Consider the following 24815-nt stretch of genomic DNA (forward strand, 5'->3'; position numbering starts at 1 on the left):
AAGTACTGCTGTGTCAAGGGCCCTCCCACAGGGGCCCAAAGAATCAGGCTTCACATGTAAAATTTCACTTAAAGACACACACCCCAAACTACATGGCTACAAAAGCAACAAGTCAGAGACAGAGACATGCAAAAACTGAAACAACATAACTAGTAAACAAAGCAGTAATAAACATAATGGCTAGGAAAAAAAATCAAACCTGGCAGTATTTACACTGTTTCTGCTTAAAAATAACACACAGCATGTGAGTCCCCCTCATCCCAAACACAGCCTCAGTACAATAACTGATCCATTGATATTTTTATTTAGTTGTGGCCTGAAGGAAAGGAGAAAAAAGCTTGTGACTGTGAGGTCACTGGTTCAAATCTCTGCAGCTGAGAGGATCTGCTCAGAGCAGGCTGTGCCACCAGCACTACATTCATCCCTCAGCTGCACTGCTGAGGAGGCCCAGTGGTGATGAATGGAAAACAAAAGTGATCAGGAGTTATAAACAAAATTCTGAATCACTTTAAAAGAAAAAAGCTCCTCTTTGTGACTGTACATGTGGTTGTTTTACTGTTTTATTCTGCAATGTTACATTGTACATCCTGCAGAGCAATGAACAAGTCAAGCACAATGAAAGATGGCATAGAGTATGTCATATAGCTAAAGCTTGTGTACTATTGAATAAAAGTAGAGTGTTTGTCGTCTCCTTCTAGCTACCAGTTACCTTAAATACTATGGTGAGAGATAATGTCCTGACTACAGAGTTTTGTGAAACTCTGGAATATCTGCCAAACTATATATATTATCACAAGGAAGCTTGTAGTGCCATCATGTGGCTGAAATACCAACACATATACTCATCCATCCAGCCAGCCAGGGGGCTGGAAACTATCCCAACTGTTAATAGGTGAGAAGCCTGCTGGACTGGTAATCAGTGAAATACAGAATATATTGATGCAAGCAATATTAAATTATGTTTTTTTCTCTCAGTAATCAAACCACAACTACTGAAGTAATGTGTCAAAATGAGTGATAATTAAATTCTGAATTAAAGTGTTTTCTATATAAAAAAATAATTGCATTGATCCCATAATTGCAGTGTGGCAGCAGAATAAATTATTACTTTATAGCCTTTTTTTCACTGCAGTGTTTTTTGTAAAAAATGTATTTATTTAATATATGTCTGACAAGAGACAAACTAAAATTTAATGCTGCATTCTAAGCACTTCATGCTCAGTAATTTATCCATTTATACTGCATCCGAATGTGTAAATAAAATATATGTTTCTATACATGTTGCATATTTAGAGCAGGAGGTGAGAAGATGAGGGATTCAGAGAGATAAAGGATTCAGAGAAGAGGCTGGAGATGAGAACGAGTTACTAAAAGCCAGTAGCCACAGTTGACTTAATAGGATTTCACAGACCACAGATTTCCCTCTGTGGTGGGAGACGCTGGTGGGATTTGGGACCCACATATGTGAAATATTTATACTCAATTCTATATCACACACTATGCACAATATTAACCATTATCAGTCCATCAATCTTAATGACCTAACTGATTTACTGAACTACAGAGAAGATGGAATATAATCCCAATAAATGCAAATAATGACCGATTTTATTTTGACATAAGTAACTGAAACTTACATTGTCATCATTTATCAATCAGTATGACCATTGTCATATTATGTAATCAGGAATGTTCTCTATGTGACAAAACACAATTGTTCCAAAATGTATTAGATGTAAATAAATAATAAAATAAAATCTTGTACATATATATAACAGGTCACATCCACTATGAACATTAAATACAAAAATGCATAGGGTGCAAAGAGGAATGATGAATGGATTACTATTTACACAAAACTAAAATGTAAATATTCTGTTCCGTGTTGCCCTGTTTTACAACAGCGATCATGTGTTCACAGTGTTGGCAGCAGTCAGGAGTGAGGCGAACAGAGAGTCTGGTCTTTGCTTCAGCACGTCTGGATGGTCTAACTCTGCCACCTGTTGGGCAGAAGACTCATTAAGTCTGCATTCCAGTAAGACACATTTCTTCTTTGCTTCCTTGTGTTTGTTTTGTTACCTCTCCGTTGTCCATGACCAGAATACGATCTGCATGCATCACAGTGTTGATGCGATGTGCGATGGTGAGCACGGTGCAGTCCTGGAAGGAATCTCTGATGGTGGTTTGGATGAGAGCGTCTGTCTCTGCGTCGATGGAGGCTGTGGCCTCATCCAAAAGAATGATCTGTGGAAATAACAATTCTCAATGTACTTGTGTTGATAAAATACTGAGCAATTAAACAATTAATTGTGTTTTAGCATGAAAAAAAGTGGAAATGAAATTAAAACAAAAGAAATGTGAAATGTAAACATAAACACTAACCTTAGAGTTTCTGAGTAGGGCTCTGGCCATGCACATCAGTTGTCTCTCTCCTACAGAGAAGTTCTCTCCATTCTCCAACACTGGTGCACCGAGCTTCCCCTCTAGTTTGGAGATCTGAGAGAAGACAACTGCATTTAACAGCAGGACTGCTGCTACAGCTAACCATAGGACTGACATTGTTTAATGTTCACATGGTCCTCCATTGACCTGTAAGAACGAATTGACCATGGAGTGACCACACTCTAATCTTTGCTGCTGCCATTCTTTCTGAGTAAGAAGTGGCAAATCAGTCTCACCCTATGCTGCCCTTTAAGAATTCAGTAACTTTCCAGACCATAGTGCTGTAATCCCACTGCTCAACTCAAAAGCCCTAAATGTTTATAAATGCCAATAAGTGATCCACACCACAATTCTTTGATTGACCATTAACCATCAGGAAAAAAACAGCAGCTTCCCTTTCTAGCCAATTGTTCTGGAGTCAGCCTCTGCTTGGGCTGTTTGAAGACTTGTATTCACTTATATTCTGGGATTTTATCACACATCAAGCATGGTCAGTGCTGTCATTGTAATCTCAACCTCACTCTTTGCCCAGACTTAAGCATTAAACCTGTGATTTTTCCACTGCTCACAAATATTCTCAATTTCTTGGTTTGTCAACCCCTACAGTGCAACCTCAACTGTGCTCATACTGTGCCTATAACATACTGAGTCCTTCATGTAGGTCTTCTCCAGCGCTGTCCAGATGTCCTCATCAGTGTAGTTATTAAAAGGATCCAGGTTGTACCTGTAGGCAAACACAATGATCCCAATGATTAACCCACAGCAGTGAGAACATGAGCATGTGCTCATGTGTATACACCTCTCTGTGCAGTCATGGGTTAACTTTGTTACCTGACTGTTCCAGTAAACAGCACGGGGTCCTGGGGGATGATGGACAATTTGCTGCGCAGATCCTGCAGGCCGATGGACATCACGTCCACTCCATCTATCAAGATGGTTCCTGCTGCTGGTTCCACCAGTCTGAACAGAGCCACGCCTAAAGAGGATTTCCCTGCAGACACAAAGGACAGAGAGGAACAGCTGGACATTAGACTGTTGTCACAACACAAGTGGGTTAGATCTCAGAACTATGGAAGATTTGTCATCATTAACAAGTATGCTCTGTAATAACAGTGTGTAGAAGATTCAGAGCCTTACCAGAGCCTGTCCTTCCCACAATGCCCAGCTTCTCTCCCGCTTGGATGAGGAAATCAAGCCCATTCAGGACAATGGGTGTGTTATTTCTGTACCTCATCTTATAGTCTTGGAAAATGATGGCTCCATTTTTGGGCCACCCCGCTGGGACCTGAGCCTCCTTTATGTGCCTGGGGGCCTCAGACTTGCAGTCCTGGAACCCAACAAATACCAACTTTGAAGGAAATGATCTCATAGAATAACGTACTGCTTGGCTTTGGCAGAACAGATGAATTAATGGCTTAAGAGAATTCTTACTGTGATGTATTCCATGAGTCGCTCTACGGAATTGAACCTTGCCTCCACCTCTGTTGACTGTCTCACTACAAACTGAAGCATGCCTGTCAACTGTTAACAGGTGAAACGTTAGATGTCTTACAACCAAAACCATGTGTCATTCTGTTGTTTAAACTTACCTGTATAGTATAAGACATGGCCAGGCCTTTCAAGGCTGGACTGATGAAATCATTACTGCTGAGCACCACAAACAGAGCAACCAGCAGAGTCATGGTAGAGGCCATAAAATCCAGCCAAAAAGAGAGCCAGCGCGTGCCAGCATGAAACAGCAAGTAGTGATGGGAGTTGATGTCATTCAGGGATTTAAACCTGACAAAAGAATCAATAAAATAGTGTTTACAATGTACACTAGTATCAGACATGATAGAGGAATATAAGCTGTTCCTGTCAGGGAACTGTTACTTTTTTATATGACTGTCTCTGATGTTGTAGGCATGAATGGTGCTGAGGCCCTGCAGAGTGGAGGTGGTAAGAGAAATGCATGGAGAGCGACTGATGTTCTCCATCTTCTTCATCTGACGAATACTCCTCTGGAATATACTGCAGATAAATCACAGCATGTTCAGCAGACCTTAAACTACCATTTTCTGTCATGTTCTTGATTTTAAGACATAAGGCGATTTCCATCAAAGCATGAATCTTGCAAAAAATTCCTACTATCATAAAGGATTACAGTGAGACTGGTATTAACTCACAAGAGAATGAGGGTAAACAAGGCCCCAATAATTAGCACAGCTACAAGCATGGGGGGAAAGACAGCTGAGATGATGATAATAGTGAACGTGACCAGCAGACAAAACTGCAAGAACGGGTCCATGTGTAGTGGAAGCACAGTGTCCACCTCCTCTTGATCTTTAGAGAAGCGGTTTAGAATGCGGCCTGTTGGCGTCGTGTCGAAGAAACTCATTGGACTGGCTATGATCTGAGAGGAAAACAAAAACAACTTCAGAAATTTAGCCAGATACTGCATGTTGCTGATTGATGGTATGTAGATTTCTGGGGTTCGGACACAGTACCTTCCTGAACATGCTGTCATGGAGGTTGCAGGATGCATTCAAGGTGACATGAGTGTAAAAGAAGCATTTGATGACAGCAAGCACCACCATGACAATCACCATCACTCCATAAATCATCTGATAGAAACTCAATTGTGGGTTATCTGTGATGTTACCCTGAGTTGAGTTACCGGATGACTGGGACAAAATAAAGATATAATGTTAGGAGAGGCTAAGTCAAAATCATTCCAATGAATGAGGACATCTTGCGTGGTTTTCTATCAGAGTTTGTGGATTTTTTTTAAAATCCAAAATCCAAATTTTGTGCCATGCAGCTTCCTAAAATCTAGATCCCATGCTTAGCTAGCATGTTTGACATCTGTGTGGATTTATATGTGTGTGTCATAAGGAGAGAAAGAGATGATTCTCACCCCATCACCCTGTCCCAGCCAGTGGCTGAGCCACCAGTTGGAGAATGCTGTAGCTCCAATCATTAGGACAATGTTCAAAACAGTGAGGAAGGTGACGATGTAGCCTGCAACACAGTTACATCAAAATTAATCGACTGGGTGGCAAATATATGTGTATTACAACTCAGAATTGTGTGTGTGTGTGTGAGAATATCAGACCTCCAGCTGCCTTGCAGTACTGCTGGTAGACCCTCCAGGAGACAGCTCCTTCAGTGGAGGACTCCTGACTGACCAGCTGGTCTACAGTGATAACAGGACCTTCAAAAGAGGAAGTTAAAGAGTTTACAGACCAATTGCTAATTATAATAGTATAATATATATTAACTGGGTGCTATTCCCTGGAACTAGAACCTAAAGAATGTAGATACTTACTGATTTGCTCAGGTGTCACTCCATCATCCATTTCCTCTGACATGTCAAATGCTGAAAAGAAGCACATATGTCAACTACAGCTGGTGTACACTTTAACACACAGTATATGACACAACTATCATAACTGTATTTTCTCAAAAGTAAACCAACAACCACAACAAATTCCAAAGTGTGTTGAATGTGTTATTACATAACAAAAATGGTTAAATATGTAGGTTTGCTGTCTTACTTGTGGTTTCTTTCCAGGCACAAATTTGCCACATATCTAGAGCTGTGTTGTTCATTCTAAGAGCTCTGCTATTGTACTGAGGCATTTTTGGTTTTCATACCAGGGTTCACTATCCCGCTGTCTGCACGTTGTCTGACCTCCTCCTCTTTGAACTGGGCAGGATCTGGGGGTGACTCCTCCTCTTCTTTTTGAGCCTGACAATCAATAGAATCAAGAATATAGATTATACAATGGGTTGTCCCTTGTTTTAGAGCTCACCATTTAGTTTATGTCCAAGAATTTAAATTCATTTTTTGAAGACGTTTCAGTATAAGTAGCCAATCGGGGGAGTGGCGAAACGTTGAAAAAATCCTTGAGTCCAGTTGCCTCGATGTAATCTCTTTGACATATGACCTTGACGAATGGGAACATCCACAGACATTTTTTTTATAGTTTTGGAACTAGTAAAACAATAAAAATTGGTAAGAGAGTTTTATAGCCAGTTAAACAATAAGGGAAGACACATGGTGAGAGCAGCTGAGCTTCAATGTATTGGGTCCTGTAGGGTTTGTGACCCTCTTACTTTGGACTGTTCCATCTGATAGTTGCTGATGAGCTGAGCGTAGCGTCCGTTGTCCTTCATCAGGGCCTCATGGTTTCCAGCTTCCCGCACCTCCCCGTCCTCCAGAAGCAGGATGTCATCACAGAACTCCAGATACTAGAAAACACAGTCGTAATCAGTTCAGCATTGCAGCCAGAGCTCTGCAGCCAGGTCTACAAACAGTACTCACATGTATGTATGGTGTTTAACACCCCCTTATAACTCTATGACTTTTTATATAATGTAAATAAAACAAATTTGATCATGCTTGTGGATTTGGTTTTTCACTGTTTTCTTACCTGGAGCTGGTGTGTAACCAGTATGATGGACTTCCCTTTGAGCTCCTTCTTTATGCATTCTTCAAAAATGTGTTTCCCCACATGAGCATCGACAGCCGACAGTGGATCATCCAGGAGGAAGATGTCCTTATTGGAGTAAACCGCTCTGGCCAGGCTGATCCTCTGCTTCTGTCCCCCTGATAGATTCAACCCTCGCTCTCCAATCTACCAACAAAACAGCACAAAGCTTCTGACAACAGGGCAAAACAAATGTATCTTTGCAATAGAATAGGTTAAGGAAGGAATGAACTGAAGTGAAGAATGATCTGGTACCCACCTCTGTCTGATCACCATATGGCAGTATTTTCAGGTCAGCTCTGAGGCAACACACATCCACGACTCTGTCATATCTGTGAAGTAACAACACAAGGATTGCTCTCTGTAAAGTCTGTAACCAAGTCAGCAGTCTCTGCATGAAGCATGAAGTGTCTTGCCAGCAATAATCTTGCCAGAGATGACCTCTGCTCTCTTTTGACCAGATTGACAGATGTAATAGGGACATTCTCTCAGTTAAACATTTTCACATGAGAAAAAGAACCTGTCCATAAGAGAAGTCTGTGTAAATAACAAGGGACGGTGGTATTATATTAACATAGCATATGCTTACGTTCTTTTAATGGTAAGCTCCTACTTTTAGTGACAATAAGTAGTGTGGGTTAAGTAATGAGTTATTTTGAGAATTATTCAATATAGTTTCTGTGTTAGTGCAGTAACATCTCATATGATTAATATTCATTGTGTAACTACCACATTTATTTAGGTTTTTAATTAGCGTGGGTTGAGTTATTAATTACTTGGCCTGGTCAAAAGGTTCCCCCATCAGTATATTTTCTTGAACAGTCCCATGGAAAATCCAGGCCTGCTGGGAAACGTAGGCAAAGGTCCCATCAGCTGAGAGCGAGCCCTGAAGAAGGTACATCTGAAATATAATGAATAAACAGGCATGAAAAAAGTTGCAAGTACAGATTATATTAGGAGTACTGTTGTCAGTAAATATGCCAGAAATCATGTGAAAAGGCTTGAAGAACCAACCTGTTCCAAAATGCTGGAAATCAGCGATGTCTTTCCACTCCCCACGTTCCCACACACACCTAGCAGCTTGCCCTACAGGAAGGAACACAGAGATTATTTGTTTTTCTTCAGCAGAGTTTAGGGCCTCATTGATCTCTATCTGACTGTAAAGCAAACCTTAGGCAGGGTGAAGGAGATGTTTCTCAGTGTTGGTAAAGCTTCAGTCTTTCCATTCTCAGACTGGTTGTCTGGCTGGCTGTCTGGTTTGTTCCAGGAGAGTGTTGCATTTTTCATCACTAAAGCAGAGTTGCTGTCTTTTATTTGCACCAGGTAGGGCTCTGGATTCTGGATTAGTAATAATTTCTGAAACAACCACACATTGTGTTTACAAGTGAAATCTATAGTTGTGAAAGCAAAATACAAGCGCTGAAATACTAAAATTCAGCAGTTAATGCCATAAAACTAAACACACACAAAAAAATGTACCCTTAATCGTCTTAGTGACACAGCAGCCTCAGCCAGGGCCTTCACAGTCATGGGCAGCAGACCCAGGCAGAACCTCATGGAGTTAAAGATGGCAATAGTGGTGAAGGCCTTGTAATAACAAAGAGAATTCTCAAACACTGGCAGGTACACTCTGGTGGGCCATGGACAGGAAATGTCTACTACACCACTGTGCTACTCACATCAGATGTGTTGAGCCGTAAGCCCAGCAGAGTGTGCACCAGGAAGGTGAGGACAGTGGCAATGGTCGGGATGATGCTGGTGATGCTGGTATTAGCATTCTGGACGTAACTGACCCTCTGTAGTTGTTTCTTCTCGTTTTTTCTTAAGCCTAAAGAAAAGATAAAAAGTTTTGGTGCATTTTCAGATCAAAGATGAACAGTGAAACCACATGTTGCTGCAGCTATTCAGTCAGCAACTGAAGAACTCATTCAAATGACTGTATTAATACTGTATACTATAGTCCCGACATTATAGTGAGAGAAGTGAGCCTCTTCTTTTTTAAGCAAATGAAAATGATATACTTTCTCCTTCAGTTCTCCCAAAAACTTGACTAATAGTATTTGCATATTTTGTCACTTAAAAGTTCTACATTTAAGAGTAAGATGACCCCTACTTAACCAATAAATTGCAGCCTGATTGTTATATGATGAACTTATGATTGAATATGATTGAAGCACCAAAGCTGAGGTGTTTGTGCAATGTTAAAGTCCACATGGCTGAGCTGATTTGCCGGTAACTAGCTAACTTCCACTGGCACATTTGCTGTGCAACGTTGTTGGAGGCTAAATTTAACTCTTTAGGGCAACATACATTTTTTGCCAATATGAAGATGCCAGCTCACCTATGCTGCGCACACTTACCTGCAATCTTCTTTTCAAACGAATCCTCCCATGCATACATCTTGATCAGCTTGATACTACTAAGGATCTCATTCATTGTACGAACACGGCCGTCGGTGATCAGTATGGCTTTCCATCTGAATATGTTTATCAGTTTGGCCAAGACAAACTGAAAACAGAAAAAAAAAATTATCTTTTTAACTAGAAACCAAGTAGTAAGAAATAATGTTAAAGTGGTATTATATGTGTAAGTGTAAGTGATATAAAGGTGTAAAGTTTCCTATAGGTAGCCAGTTTGACAGAGAGGCAAGGTAAGCATCACATTACACTTCATAACTGACATCATTACATAGTCATGACATTTTTTCATGTACAAATTTTTGTACACTATACAGTGAGTTATGTATTTAAGTTCCACATGTACAAACCTGTAAGGGGACAAAGATCAGATAGGTGCCAACTCCAGTCAGGGCTGTGTAGCCCAGAATGTAGCAGGCGTACACAATACACACGATGAAGAGCACTGGGGTGGCTATCACAAAGCTCCCAAACAGTACAGCCTCGAATAATCTGTGGCCATCGTTGGTCAAGATATTAATCATCTGGACAGTAGGAGAGATGCAGAGATTTAGAGAAAGATTGCACTGGAAGATGTTTACATGTGGGTTGAATGTGTAGTTACCTCCCCCATTGAGGTGCCGCTGTGTACTCGCAGAGAGATGACTTTCTGAAACGCCACTGAAGAAAAAGCACCTTTCAGTCTGACTGCTGTGCGCAGGTTCAACGCCCACAGCAAAGATATCGTGAAAGCTTTGCAAAACTCTGTGGTGAAGAGAGCGAAGGCCAAACCAACACCATGGGACACTGTGGACGAGCCCGGGTCATCGGTATAGTTTAAAATCTCATAGACCAAAACAGCCTGATGGGACAAAGAAGCTGAACTTAATGCTGGAGATTTTACTAAAAAAAGTTATATTCTACTAAGGTATACTTTATTATTGTATGCTTATATTTTTTATGTTGTAAAAAGTAATTTTTTATATTTTGGGGTGAACTGCCCCTTTAAGTAAAAGATTAATTGAGTATGATTGACAATGAATATGATATTTGGATAACTGCTGCTACCAGAGGAAGCACTGGGGCTGCTGATGTTAAACTTCCAGCAGGAGAGAGAGATGATGACTCACCGGACCCACAAACACAGCCACCATTGCAAGGATACCAACGAGAACAGACAGAATGAGCCTGGTTCTTTGAAAACGAAGGGCCACACGAAACAGTGAGGCTTTCTCCAGGCCCACCTTTGCCACTTCCTCCTCCCAGAGTCTCTGAAGCCTAGAAAAAAAAGACACACATTCATGAGTTTGCTGTTGCAGTGCTTCCTATACTATTACACCCACACCTTTCTCCACTGGTGTCAGCTACATCCAAAGGAGACAGCTTCAGAGAGGACATGTCCAGCTGGTTCCTGAACATGGACCACATCATTGGGGTCATCCAGGCAAAGGTGGTAAAGGACAGAAAACCTGCATTGTCCAAAGGGTGAGACCTATAAACACAAAAAGAAAAAATCAAATATCATCTCTGGGGAAAGAAGAGATATGCTATCAAAGACACTGACTGGCTTGAGGACCAGCGGATGGGCTTGAGAGTCTGTAGGCTCTTGTGGTATTTTCTAAATGGGGAAGGGTGGGCTGTTTGTCTGGGGTCCACATCAGTATGATCTCCAGTTGTCCATATGATGCCACCATGGGTCTAAACAGGCAGAAACAAAAAGAGTTAAAGAATAAGACGGAAAGGCTGCGATGGAGAGAGTCGGTAACAGAGAGCATGTGCTGCTTTTGGCAGCTACATGAAACAGATCAAACATGTCTACAACAAAAACACAGGATGCAGTCAAACAATAGGAGAGGAAAAGATTTCAGGAAGCAACTTGTTAGGATTTCTGGAATGTTGTGGTAAAGGTTCTGCACTTACAAAGGAGACTCTTTGAGCGCCATTCTTCTCCAGAGAATACTCTGTCCTCATTTTGTCCTGGGCTGAGGGCAACAAAGTCACTATTAAGAACATTTTATTAAAGATCCTCATCGCTTTATCAGATACAGACAGCATGGATGATGTGATCTTGTCTTCTATTATCTTGCACCCACATTATAATTGTCATGCATTCTGCTTCAGTGTATCATAAAACCATCACCTCTTGTTACCACACATCATCACTAATGTTTACAAAAGCAGAGTTTATGAATGACAGGCACCTCCACCTCTCACCTACAGCCACACTGTGTCAAAGATCCTGCAGCCAAATTAAATGCTTGGTCATGACAGGTCTGTGTGACCTTTGTGTTATCATAGTACTGGTACATTGAAACAATCAGCAGGCTGACAGTGAGCCAGCTCTTCTGTCGTAACACATGGGCTTCACACCTGAGATCCAACACAACAGTACGAAGCAGCAGGGCAGTGCAATTTGAGTCATTTTGTTTTATTCTGAATTAATAAATGTCTTGGCTGATACAGGCAAAAAGAAAAAGGAAAAAAATGTGATTTTACCTCAATAATAAACATATAACAACTGTTTCCAACATAAAAATGTATAATGGAAATATAAAAAGTATATATTACTTACAGCTGTAATAAGGCAACATAATAATATTAAGTAGTAATTTTAAGGTACATTAAAGTTGTTCAGTCTTAGCTAAGATTCCAAAGCTAAACTAACAATGGAAAGTGAGAAAAAAACATTACCTGCTGAGTAGGTTAACGAATCAATACCTGCGTGTGGAGGACGAGGAAGACGCGCTGCCACTTGTGTTACACTTTTAACACTGACTCCAAGCCACCACCAGAGCAACATTTCACTTTGTGTTACGCAAGTGGATTTATAGAGATCAAAGGTTGTCCTGCTCAGAGGTAAATGTCCCTTCCTATTTTCTGTTTAGGGCAATACGTTCAAAATGTATAGCCAATTAACATCAGTATCAAAATCTGGAAATTGGTATAATGATGTATGCAAGGACATGAATATCAAGTTGTCGTTTTTTTTAAACACCATGTAAACACCATATCCAGGAGATAAGCTGAAAAAAAATCTGGATACTGATTAGCATTTAACAGCAGTGTCTACAGCTTACTGACTAGGACAAATAGAAATTTCATAAATAAACATAATACATGTAAGTAAATAGTGCGGATACCAGACATTTTGAAATGAAACATAACACACAGTGTGTGAGTCACCTTCATCCCAAACACAGGCCCAGTACAATAACTGATCCATTGATATTTTTATTTAGTTGTGGCCTGAAGGAGGGGGAAAAGCTTGTGACTGTGAGGTCACTGGTTCAAATCTCTGCAGCTGAGAGGATCTGCTCGGAGCAGGCTGTGCCAACCAGCACTACATTCATCCCTCAGCTGCACTGCAGAAGCATTCGTAATAACATAAAAGTTGTACAAGTCTGAAGGCAGTGTTAGACAGTGACTAACTCTCTCCACCCCTTAAGAAAAGCTTGAACCATAACTGTGACAAACAACAGGGTCGCTACACGTAATCATTTACACCACATAAATAATATAAAAACAGAAATACACACTAGGTCCTCTTTTCTCCTTTAAACACATACCTCACGTTACAACATTTTGTTTCTTATGTGCTCTGAAGGATTAATTTACTTACTGTAAAATCTAATTTGATAAAATACTTGTTACTATGCAGTGTTTCTGCCATTGTAGTTATTGACGTATTTGGAGGAGTTATCTATTAAACTCCTGAAAAAGGCATTTGTGTCAGCAGCAGCCAAGAGAGATAAATACATCACTATTTACACAGTTTGCAATATATAAAAGTTCATGTGTTCACAGTGTTGGCAGCAGTGAGGAGTGAGGCGAACAGAGAGTCTGGTCTTTGCTTCAGCACGTCTGGATGGTCTAACTCTGCCACCTGTTGGGCAGAAGACTCATTAAGTCTACATTCCAGTAAGACATTTCTTCTTTGCTTCCTTGTGTTTGTTTTGTTACCTCTCCGTTGTCCATGACCAGAATACGATCTGCGTGCATCACAGTGTTGATGCGATGTGCGATGGTGAGCACGGTGCAGTCATGAAAAGAGTCTCTGATGGTGGTTTGGATGAGAGCCTCTGTCTCTGCATCGATGGAGGCTGTGGCCTCATCCAAAAGAATGATCTGTGGAAATAACAAGAACTTATTAACATACCTGAATGCAGCAGTCTTTGTGTTTTAGCAGAAAAAATGAGTGCAAATCCAATAGATACAAAAAAAGAGAGATACGAAATCTACATATATGTGCATAAATACTGACTTTAGAGTTTCTGAGTAGGGCTCTGGCCATGCACATCAGTTGTCTCTCTCCCACTGAGAAGTTCTCTCCATTCTCCAACACTGGTGCATCCAGCTTCCCTTCGACTGCAGAAATCTGAGAGAACAGAACTACGTTTAACAGCAGCACCACTGATACATTAAACTATAAGGCTAGACAGAGTGTAATCAAACACTGCAACAGAGTTTAATAACAAGGAGAAACCACAGAAACATCAGCACACCAACATCCTGTTGAATGCTGATGACACATTTTCATATTTACAGTGTTTTGTCCTTGTTGTTGAGAGAGCTGCTGCTTTTTTAAGGTAGATAACTATTCAGATATGTAAGCGGGGCCATTGAGATGCTTAGGCGTGTGCTTGGGTCATTGTAAAGTCAAATTATTAACAAAACAAAATATACGGCTACATTGTGTTTATGATGCTCCATACTGTGCCTATAACATACTGAGTCCTTCATGTAGGTCTTCTCCAGCACTGTCCAGATGTCCTCATCAGTGTAGTTATTAAAAGGATCCAGGTTGTACCTGTAGGCAAACACAATGATCCCAATAATTAACCCACAGCAGTGAGAACATGAGCATGTGCTCATGTGTATACACCTCTCTGTGCAGTCATGGGTTAAATTTGTTACCTGACTGTTCCAGTAAACAGCACGGGGTCCTGGGGGATGATGGACAATTTGCTGCGCAGATCCTGCAGGCCAATGGACATCACGTCCACTCCATCTATCAAGATGGTTCCTGCTGCTGGTTCCACCAGTCTGAACAGAGCCACGCCTAAAGAGGATTTCCCTGCAGACACAAAGGACAGAGAAGAACAGCTGGACATTAGACTGCTGTCACAACACAAGTGGGTTAGATCTCAGAGCTATGGAAGATTTGTCATCATTAACAAGTATGCTCTGTAATAACAGTGTGTAGAAGATTCAGAGCCTTACCGGAGCCTGTCCTTCCCACAATGCCCAGCTTCTCTCCTGCTTGGATGAGGAAATCAAGCCCATTCAGGACAATGGGTGTGTTATCTCTGTATTTCATCTTATAGTCTTGGAAGGCGATTTCCCCACTATTTGGCCAGCCCTCTGGGATCCGAGCCTCAACTATGTGCCTGGGGGCCTCAGACGTACAGTCCTGCAAACCCAGTAAGATAAAAGTTTTAAAGGAAAGAAAGGAAGGATCATTGGAAGGCAACTAAGAGTGATCTTGGTGTTGCTGACACACTCACACATACACAAACACACAATATCATCTTCAGCACATGGATGTCAATGGAGACAGAAAGCTTGTCCTAAATGGACCCCTGTGTAAAAGATCAAGCCACACTGCTTCTGCAGGAAATTACTGAAAGCATAGCTAGCTCCTCTCTATTACATTAAGACCTAAGATTCTGTATAATTTAGGGCATGACTGCTTTTAGCGACAGACAGGTGTTGACTTGAGGAATCTATGGGTGGCATCACCAATGGTTTGTCCATATAATTTACTGTCTATGGCTAAAATCTTTCCATTCCCCAGGACTGAAATTGATTGCTAGAATAAAAGTCTGACCTCGGTGTATTCCAGCAGTCGATCCACTGAGATGAACCTTGCCTCCATTTCTACTGACTGTTTCACAACAAACTGAAGCATGCCTGTCAACTGGAGAGAATAAAAATGTGTCATACATTACAACATGTCTCAAAAAATATTATATACATTATGTTGTTGGTCAGATTTACCTGTAAGATGTAAGTCAGGGCCAAGGCTTTCAAAGATGGATCAATGACTTCATTACTAGTAAGCACCACCAACAGAGCCACCAACATGGTCACGATAGAAGCCATGCAGTCGAGCCGAAAAGAGAACCAACGGGCACCAGACTGATAGAGCATGTAGTTATTGGAGTGGAAGTCAGTCAGTGATTTGAACCTACAATGTGGCAAAGGACATGCTAGTGAAAGCAAAGAGGAGAAGAATATAAGCTGTTTCTGACAGTACACTGAATTTTCTTACAGTTTTATATGGCTGTCTCTGATGTCATAGGCATGAATGGTGCTGAGGCCTTGCAGAGTGGAGGTGGTGAGAGACATACAGGGAGAGCGACTGATGTTCTCCATCTTCTTCATCTCACCAGCACCTTTCTGGAATACTCTGCAGATAAATTGCAATATATTTGTTATTAAGACATGCAGTGATTCCCATAGACACACAAATTCTTCAATCAATTGGATCATGTTTGATTCAAAGGGTTTGAACTCACAAGTAAAGGAGGAAAAAACATATTCCTATAATAACTACAGCTGCAAGCAGGGTGGGAAAGACAGCCGCGTTGATGAGAATGATGAACACAACCAGCAGAGAACACTGTACATATATGTCCATTTGCAACGGAAGCAAATCGTCCACGTCCTGTTGATCCTTAGAGAAGCGGTTTAAAATGCGGCCTGTTGGGTTCGTGTCAAAGAAACTCATTGGACTGGCTATGATCTAAAAGGAAAACATTGATATCTTCAGAAATCACCTGCTCAGTAAGACATACTGCAGTTCTTGTAATCCACTGTACCGTCTTGAACATGTTGTCATGAAGTTTGCAGGATGCATTCAAGGTGACGGAAGTGTAAAAAATGCTTTTGATGATGAGCAAAACCAGGACAGCCAATAGCGTCACCCCATAAATCATTTGGTAGAAATGCAGGTCTGGGTTTTCATAGATGTCATAGACAGATGTTGTGTTACTGGGTGTCTAGGAAAACAGACAAAACAAAAATAGATTGAAATAAATGTATATATATTGCATGTGTAATGCAATGAGTCTTTTGGCAGCCAGTCATTATATCTCAATCATTTTGCAAAATGCATGCAAAGTGCACTCTATGCAGCAAGAGGATCCCTGCAATATAGACTGATGACTGTGCAGTTCAGACATCCCACAGGCCTGGACATGACCTGTTAAAGTTGCTGCTGTCTTTCTATCAGTGCCAAAACACACCAATGAATCGGTTCTGTTTATTCCTGCTTGACAATTAATCAACTTCTTTTTCCACCATTTGTGTGATTCTGATGATTTTTTGTTTTCTAAATAGAACCACAAGAATCCCTATCCATATCCTCTCCTAGAGACAATACTACTAATAATAATACTAATACTTACCATATAGCAGTCCAGCAATTACACATAAATATTGTGAAAGTTACAACTTATTAGATTCATCATCCATTAGAACCTTGCTGAATTCCTGTTTTATTTAATACCTAAAAATATTAGCTTGACCTTTCCTCACTCTCTGGCTGGTCCAAGGACATGTCGAAAACAGAAACTACACTGTGCCCAGCTGAGAGAAGCTGTGCACTCACCGAGAATATATTCAACCAATATTTCAACCAAGGCTGGTGGTGGTTTGTGTGAATGACGACAGATGATTCTCACCCCATTGCTTTGTCCCAGCCAATAGCTGAGCCACCAGTGGCAGAACGTTGCAGATGCAACCACAAAAAAAACAGTCATAAAGGTGAAGAAGATGATGATGTAACCTGCAGTGACAAGATACACATTTTACTACACATTTCCTTTTTTTTTTGACACACAAATGTGTGTGTGGTTTGTGTGTGTGTGAGAGAGAGAGAGAGAGACAGTTCTATCAGACCTCCAGCTGCCTTGCAGTACTGCTTGTAGGCCCTCCAAAGGACAGCTCCTTCTGTGAAGGTCTCCTGTTTGACCAGCTGCTCTGTAGCCTTGACAGTAGCTTAAGAAGAGGAGAAAGATTTTATAGAATCCTTAGTGACTTTTTGTATTTTATTGGATATTACCATCAAACTCTGCATTGTATTCCCCTAAAAAATGGTGCAGCTCTCTTGTCACAGTTGGTGCTGCAGGGGGGTGTGAAAATTCAGATTGCTGAACAAGACAGAAATGATCCAATATAATTTGGTGGCACCTTTTGTCTTTCTAGGCTCCTGACCTCCTGACTGCATACAGTAAATCCGAACATCATAATTTAATGAGCTATACTTACAGGTTTGATCAGCTGCCGCTCCATCATCATTCATTATTTCATCTGACATGTCAAATGCTGAAATGACATACACATACAGACATATACATCAAAGCCCAGTTGGCACACATTTATTTTCACCACACAGTATCTGAGATTACAATAATCTAGTAACCCATCTGCAAAGGTAGGTGAGTGATGTATACCACTGAGAAAAACACACAGAATCAAATAATGCATCTGAGAGAAGGGTTAAAAGGTTCTGCATGGTGCCTAGGCTTTGCTGTCTACTGTAGATTTTCCAGGGTTAGGATGACTCTATTATTTTCATTCATATTAAGATTTCTGCTTTTGCACTGATGTAACACAGATGGCTTTTCATACCAAGGTTCACTATCCCACTGTCTGCACAATGTCTGACTTCAGCCCCAACCAGCTGTTTGGCTGAGGGGACAGCCTCTTGAAGTGACTTCTCCTCTGCATTCTGAGTCTGACAAGCAAGAGAGACAAGTGAGGTTACAGCATCATCCGGTTTTAAATAAATGATGTTGAGAGTGTGTAAGGGAGCTGTAGGCGCACCCATGAGTGTGCTGATGAGGCCCTGATGGAGGTCTGGTGTGGATGATGAGCCTTTTTTGGGGCATACCAAGTGGACTGGTGACAGGGGTGAGGCTGGAAGGGGTTCATTTATTTATTTTTTCTTTCTTTATGTTAGGTTAAATTAATTAAATTAGGGGTTTAAAGGTTAGTTGTTATTCTGTTTATTGTGTATGCAAATTGGTTTGGGGGTAATTGGAATGTTTTGGTATATAGAGTGGTGTCAAAAAAGCCCCTTTGTTATTTCTTTTTTTTGTATGTCTGTCACACTGGGGTTTGTGACCCTCTTACTTTGGACTGTTCCATCTGATAGTTGCTGATGAGCTGAGCGTAGCGTCCGTTGTCCTTCATCAGGGCCTCATGGTTTCCAGCTTCCCGCACCTCCCCGTCCTCCAGAAGCAGGATGTCATCACAGAACTCCAGATACTAGAAAACACAGTCGTAATCAGTTCAGCATTGCAGCCAGAGCTCTGCAGCCAGGTCTACAAACAGTACTCACATGTATGTATGGTGTTTAACACCCCCTTATAACTCTATGACTTTTTATATAATGTAAATAAAACAAATTTGATCATGCTTGTGGATTTGGTTTTTCACTGTTTTCTTACCTGGAGCTGGTGTGTAACCAGTATGATGGACTTCCCTTTGAGCTCCTTCTTTATGCATTCTTCAAAAATGTGTTTCCCCACATGAGCATCGACAGCCGACAGTGGATCATCCAGGAGGAAGATGTCCTTATTGGAGTAAACCGCTCTGGCCAGGCTGATCCTCTGCTTCTGTCCCCCTGATAGATTCAACCCTCGCTCTCCAATCTACCAACAAAACAGCACAAAGCTTCTCAAACAACTGACCACAAGGTTCAAGTATAGGATTACAAAATTCTGTACTATAGTTTTAGAGAGAGAACCTACCTCAGTCTGATCACCATATGGCAGGATTTTCAGGTCAGCTCTGAGGCAACAGATATGTAAAACTCTGGTGTATCTAAGGAGTAACAACAAAACAGTAAGACACACAAAAGATAATATATAGAGAAGTCTGATACTAACCCCCGAAAAGACATTCTGAGAATCATTCATTTCTGTGTCTGGACATATAACATATTACCATCATTGGCTGTTCATTCATTGTGTAACTACCACATTTATTTAGGTTTTTAATTAGCGTGGGTTGAGTTATTAATTACTTGGCCTGGTCAAAAGGTTCCCCCATCAGTATATTTTCTTGAACAGTCCCATGGAAAATCCAGGCCTGCTGGGAAACATAGGCAAAGGTCCCATCAGCTGAGAGCGAGCCCTGAAGAAAGTACATCTGAAATATAATGAATGAACAGGCATGAAAAAAGTTGCAAGTACAGATTATATTAGGAGTACTGTTGTCAGTAAATATGCCAGAAATCATGTGAAAAGGCTTGAAGAGCCAACCTGTTCCAAAATGCTGGAAATCAGCGATGTCTTTCCACTCCCCACGTTCCCACACACACCTAGCAGCTTGCCCTACAGGAAGGAACAGAGATTATTTGTTTTTCTTCAGCAGAGTTTAGGGCCTCATTGATCTCTATCTGATTGTAAAGCAAACCTTAGGCAGGGTGAAGGAGATGTTTCTCAGTGTTGGTAAAGCTTCAGTCTTTCCATTCTCAGACTGGTTGTCTGGCTGGCTGTCTGGTTTGTTCCAGGAGAGTGTTGCATTTTTCATCACTAAAGCAAAGTTGCTGTCTTTCATTTGCACCAGGTAGGGCTCTGGATTCTGGATTAGTAATAATTTCTGAAACAACCACACATCGTGTTTTTATCTTTAAAATAAGAATAATGAATCCATGTGTTAATGAATGACTGTAGGAGTTGATGACAAATTGGAAGAAGTTCAATTTTTTCCAAAGCTGGAATTACGGCCTAATGGGTTTTGCTTGCTAGCTTTTAGTTAAGCACAGACATCACAGTTCCTTGCAGAGCTTCCACTTCTTCACAGACCGCTCCCCCAGTTAAACTCCCAAATTAAAGCATGATGTTCCCTGTCCCAGTAGTAAACAGAGCAGCAAACACATGGTTTATCTAGCAGATTGCCATTGAAGTTGCATGTTCTGGTGCAAAGTGTTATCATAGCCAAAGCAATCCCACCTTAAAATGCTGCCTGCAGAATGACATCATAATGTAACCATTCGTTCTGAATAATGTTGCAGATTCTGCAATATCTGCTAATATGTTAATATGTTCATCCTATTTAACTGTATTGTATCTTCATAGTTCGTAGTTTTAGTTATACTGTATCTTTCATTTTGGTCTTATACCCTATTGTATCTGCGCTGTTGTAACAATGCAATTTCCCCATTGTGGGACAAATAAAGGCTCTACGTAATCTTAGTTTACACATGCTGCACAAAGGGAAGAGCTTACCCTCAATCGTGCTGTTGACACAAAAGCCTCTGTCATGAACTTCACAGAATTGGGCAGCAGAGAAAAGTAGAACCTCAAGCAGCCAAAGATAGAGGATACAGTAAAGGCCTGGTGTAATAAAGAAGACACTTAGACAGGGCACAACACGCAACACTGACAGGTCTTAATGGACCAAAGCAATGTTGTTGACAAGAAATATATATATTAGCAGGGGTTGCTTTAGCACAAGCATGGAAAGGAAAGGTTATTTACGTGTTTATTTTTTTTAATGTCATGTCTCAGACAGATCTGCTGTAAAATCTCTCTCTCTCTGGAACTACTACAAACTTCAGCTACAACTACGTCACTACAGCTCTACAAACCACTGAGATGACAGTGGACATGCGTACAAATGTGACAGGACAGTACTGTACTCACATCAGAGACGTTAAGCGGGAACCCACACAAAGTGTGTACCAGGATGGTGAGAACAGTGGCGAAAGTGGGTGTGTGGGTGATGAGGCTGATATTAGCATTCTGGAAAATGCCAATCTTTTGCAGTAGACTTCTTTCATCTGTCCTAAAGCCTACAAGAAACAAACAGTTATAATTTATTGATTCATTTTTTTTCATGCTATAGTAAATATGCTGACTTATCCTGCTAGCACTATTTGATATGCCCATACGTCTGCTTATTCGGCAACAAGTTTCAGTTAATCAAATGGGAATAGATTATTGAAATGTCTTTTGAAATCAGGTGACTTGTTTTCCTTCTTGAAAGACACACGTAGGTTGTAAGTGGTTAAAACAACAGGCACCCAATTTTCTAGGTGTGAGGGTGAAAAATGAAAAGTAATGGTAATGGTTAAATACAAATAAAATATTGAAATATGACACACATACGCATACAAGCAATTATTATGAGACCCACAGTTATCCCACAGGTAAAAGGTCAAAGAATAAATCTGATACGACAGTGACATGTGATGACAAAGTCAAATATTATCAAATGGTTAACAAGTGGCTGCTTGACTTACTAGAAATCTTCTTTTCAAAAGAATCTTCCCATGCGTACATCTTGATCAGCTTGATGCTGCTGAGAATCTCATTCATCGTGTGAACACGGTGGTCTGTTATTTTCATGTATATAGTTCTGAATTTTTTGATGAACCTGCTCAACATTATCTGTAATGAGAAAAATGTATCATCATCATCATCATCATCACCATCACCATCATCAACACCATCACAATCATCACCATCATCATCATCATCATCATCATCACCATCATCAACACCATCACAATCATCATCACCATCATCATCATCATCATCATCACCATCATCAACACCATCACAATCATCATCACCATCATCATCATCACCATCACCATCACCATCACCATCATCATCACAATCATCATCATCATCACCATCATCATCATCACCAACATCATCACCATCATCATCATCATCATCATCATCATCATCATCATCATCATCATCATCACCATCATTATTATTGGAAACAGAGGTTTACCAAGCATTAAACTTTTGTGATATAACAATATTTTACTTTATCTATTTAGGAAGATCTCATACAGACCTGTAGGGACACAAAAACTAAGTAAGTGGCAACTCCAGTCAGTGCGGTGAAGCCCAGTATGTAACAGCTGTAGCCAACAGACAGAGTTAAGAGCACTGGCGAGGCAACAAGAGGACTCGAATACAGAACGGCTTCAAACATGGTGTAGCCATCAATGGTCAACAAAGAAATCACCTGAATGAAAAGAGAAATTGAATCAGTGAAAGCTTGCACAGCCAGAGTATGTTACCCTTAAACAAGGCATGCCTTCACAACTTTCAGTTCTGTTTTTGACTAAAAATATATCCTACTCCTGCTGGACTTTAATATCAGGAAGGAACCCATAGATGGCAGAAATTGTCGAAAGTATATAAAAAAATGACACATGAGTCAGGAAAATCTGAAAAGAAATCAAGAGCCAAAATGACATCAGTCTGTCTTGGTATACTCACAACATTGATGGAACTTTCACTGACATTCGATTGTAAACAGTTTTACTAACCATAGTAAGAGACTGGAAAAGGAAGCAGATGTGGATGTAAACATTCAAATTCATCTCCTTCAGGTGTCTGCAGCTCTCTGATAATGCATTCATGTTGTATGTGGAGACACGCCCTAACGTCATGTGTGAACAGGCTAATTAGAGCTCTATATAAAACTCGAAACGCATGCAACTACCACTTCACTGCAACAGAGGCTCAGACTCTGTACTTCATATATAAATACTTATGTATTTCACACATCACAAGGCTAACAGGTGGGTTAAAGTGGCTTGAAGACAGAAGGGGACCCTACACAAATACTGATCTAAAGATTGTGGTGAGGACAACCTTTGAATGAGGCCAAGGTTTAACCTCTACCTGCAATGAAAACTGTTAACCCTGAACTGAGGGGAACTGAGGAAAAGATTAGTCAATGAAGGACTTTAACAAAGAATGTGACATGTGTAAACAGTCGTTACCTCTCCCACTGACATGCCGCTGTGTATCCGCAGAGAGATGACCTTCTCAAAGGCCAATGTAGAGAAGGCACCTTTCATCCTGACCGCTGTGCGCAGACCTATCGCCCACTGCAGGGACACCAGGAAAGCTTTGCAGAACTCTGTGCAGAACAAAGCAAAGGCCAGGCCAACACCATATAACACTGTGGACGACCCCGAGTCACCTACGTAGTTTAGGATCTGATTGACCAGAACACCCTGATGAGACAGAGAAAAGGAACATTTGCAAGTCATTGAACATGTACGGTAAGCGTTGGTGTGGCAGTTAGGCTGTTTGTGTGCGACCTGACAAGTGTGGTGACACCCTCGCTTTCACTTCAAGTAACACATAAGTTAGGCTTCCCATCCTCACCAACAAGAGGGTATACTTCTTCCTCCCTTTTGTATTGTATGATTTTCAGTGATTAAGGCGTTTTAATAAATACAACAGAGGTGAATACTCACCGAGCTCATAAATGATAACAACATTGCGCCGATGAAGGACATGGCACCTAGAAGAAGTCTGCTTTTTTGAAATCGAACAATCACCCGAGCCAAAGACGCTTTCTCCAGGCCCACCTTTGACACTTCCTCCTCCCACAGTTCCTGAAGCCTGCAAAAGACACCCAGCAACTCAGCTCAGTCGTCAAATCTGTGCCCATCTCTCATATTATTGTAACAATTTTCAGTTTTTTTTCTAGATACAAATTTTATCTGCTACTCTGTTAAATATACTGCATCGTATGACAGTAGAAAGATCAAATCAGCAAGCGGATTCCCAGACCTTTCTCCATTTTTGTCAGCGCCATCCAAAGGAGACAGGCTCAGGGAGGACACGTCCAGCTTATTTCTGAATATGTACCATACCGTGCGGGTCATCCAGGAAAAGGTCGCAAAGGACAGGAAACCTGCACTGTCCAAAGGGTGGCACCTAGACATAAAATGATATCAATGCAATATTTAATCAGGGAGTGTATCAAGAATAGAACAATAGTTTTACCAAATACACAAAAACAGCTTTTATAATCAGCACCTAGACACAAATAGTGTAATCTCAACACACTCTCACATATTGGACACTTGGTCTGTGAGAGGTTGTGTAAACGATGCTGTAAGTCACTGACTGGCTGGCTAATGGTGGCACATTGGAGTTCTTAAGGTACCATTGCAATTTCTGTGTTTCATTTTCATTTGTTGTGTTGTGTTGTCGTGTTGTAAGTGTTGAAACCATCTAAAGAAACTGACTCTGACGAGGAGCTGCTTTTGGACTTAAGAGACTTCAGGAGATTTTTAAATGGAGCTGTTTCACTTTGGTCCACATCGCCACCATCTTCCTGTGCGCCATCTTCTGTCTTAGGAGTTGGAAACACAAAGTTGAAGAATGAGACAGACAGGCAGAGACGGAAAGAAAGACAGTGAGCGTTTTGTTTTGTGCTTTTTCTTTGGTGAATATTCTCACTTTCACACAATAGATCAAACATGTTTTTTGGAAACCACATGTTCTGCACTTACAGTGGGAGGTATATGATTGCCGTTCACCTCCACCGAATTCTCCGTCTTCATTTTGTCCTCCGCTGAGGGCAACAAGGACACAAGGTGAGAAGGACGCCTGAATTGCACCTGTGGATATAAATCCCTTTCCAGGAACATTTATGTACAGCATATCAGTTAATAAAGAATGTTATTCCAGCCTGTTTACCATTCAAAACCTTCTGCTAAATG

General features: G+C 40.9%; 2 protein-coding genes across 2 annotated transcripts; both read right to left on the reverse strand.

Moving 5' to 3' along the window:
• Positions 1-1665: 1665 nt before the first annotated feature.
• abcc12 (ATP-binding cassette, sub-family C (CFTR/MRP), member 12) lies at positions 1666-12117 on the reverse strand. Its single transcript, XM_028401943.1, has 31 exons — positions 12002-12117; positions 11231-11292; positions 10875-11008; positions 10656-10802; positions 10441-10588; positions 9936-10172; positions 9682-9855; positions 9275-9422; positions 8594-8742; positions 8394-8501; positions 8085-8270; positions 7929-8000; positions 7691-7815; positions 7174-7246; positions 6858-7061; positions 6541-6675; positions 6079-6172; positions 5750-5800; positions 5537-5635; positions 5339-5442; positions 4929-5105; positions 4608-4834; positions 4315-4452; positions 4032-4221; positions 3874-3963; positions 3580-3769; positions 3274-3433; positions 3088-3166; positions 2383-2496; positions 2080-2244; positions 1666-2000 (listed from the first exon to the last, which is right to left on the reverse strand). Exons 1-31 carry the CDS (start codon positions 12108-12110, stop codon positions 1908-1910), a joined length of 4182 nt encoding a protein of 1393 aa, XP_028257744.1. The 5' UTR covers positions 12111-12117; the 3' UTR covers positions 1666-1907.
• Positions 12118-13100: 983 nt separating this feature from the next.
• On the reverse strand, positions 13101-24656 carry LOC114433658 (multidrug resistance-associated protein 9-like). The gene is made up of 30 exons (XM_028402301.1): positions 24606-24656; positions 24339-24445; positions 23878-24024; positions 23559-23706; positions 23076-23312; positions 22136-22309; positions 21567-21714; positions 20968-21116; positions 20551-20658; positions 19736-19921; positions 19582-19653; positions 19344-19468; positions 19069-19141; positions 18766-18969; positions 18449-18583; positions 17945-18029; positions 17582-17638; positions 17213-17311; positions 16996-17099; positions 16132-16311; positions 15829-16055; positions 15582-15719; positions 15308-15497; positions 15138-15227; positions 14531-14720; positions 14225-14384; positions 14039-14117; positions 13572-13685; positions 13271-13435; positions 13101-13193 (listed from the first exon to the last, which is right to left on the reverse strand). Exons 1-30 carry the CDS (start codon positions 24654-24656, stop codon positions 13101-13103), a joined length of 4035 nt encoding a protein of 1344 aa, XP_028258102.1.
• Positions 24657-24815: the final 159 nt, after the last annotated feature.

The sequence above is a fragment of the Parambassis ranga genome, chromosome 3 (genome assembly GCF_900634625.1).
Source record: "Parambassis ranga chromosome 3, fParRan2.1, whole genome shotgun sequence".
NCBI classification, from domain to species: Eukaryota; Metazoa; Chordata; class Actinopteri; family Ambassidae; genus Parambassis; species Parambassis ranga.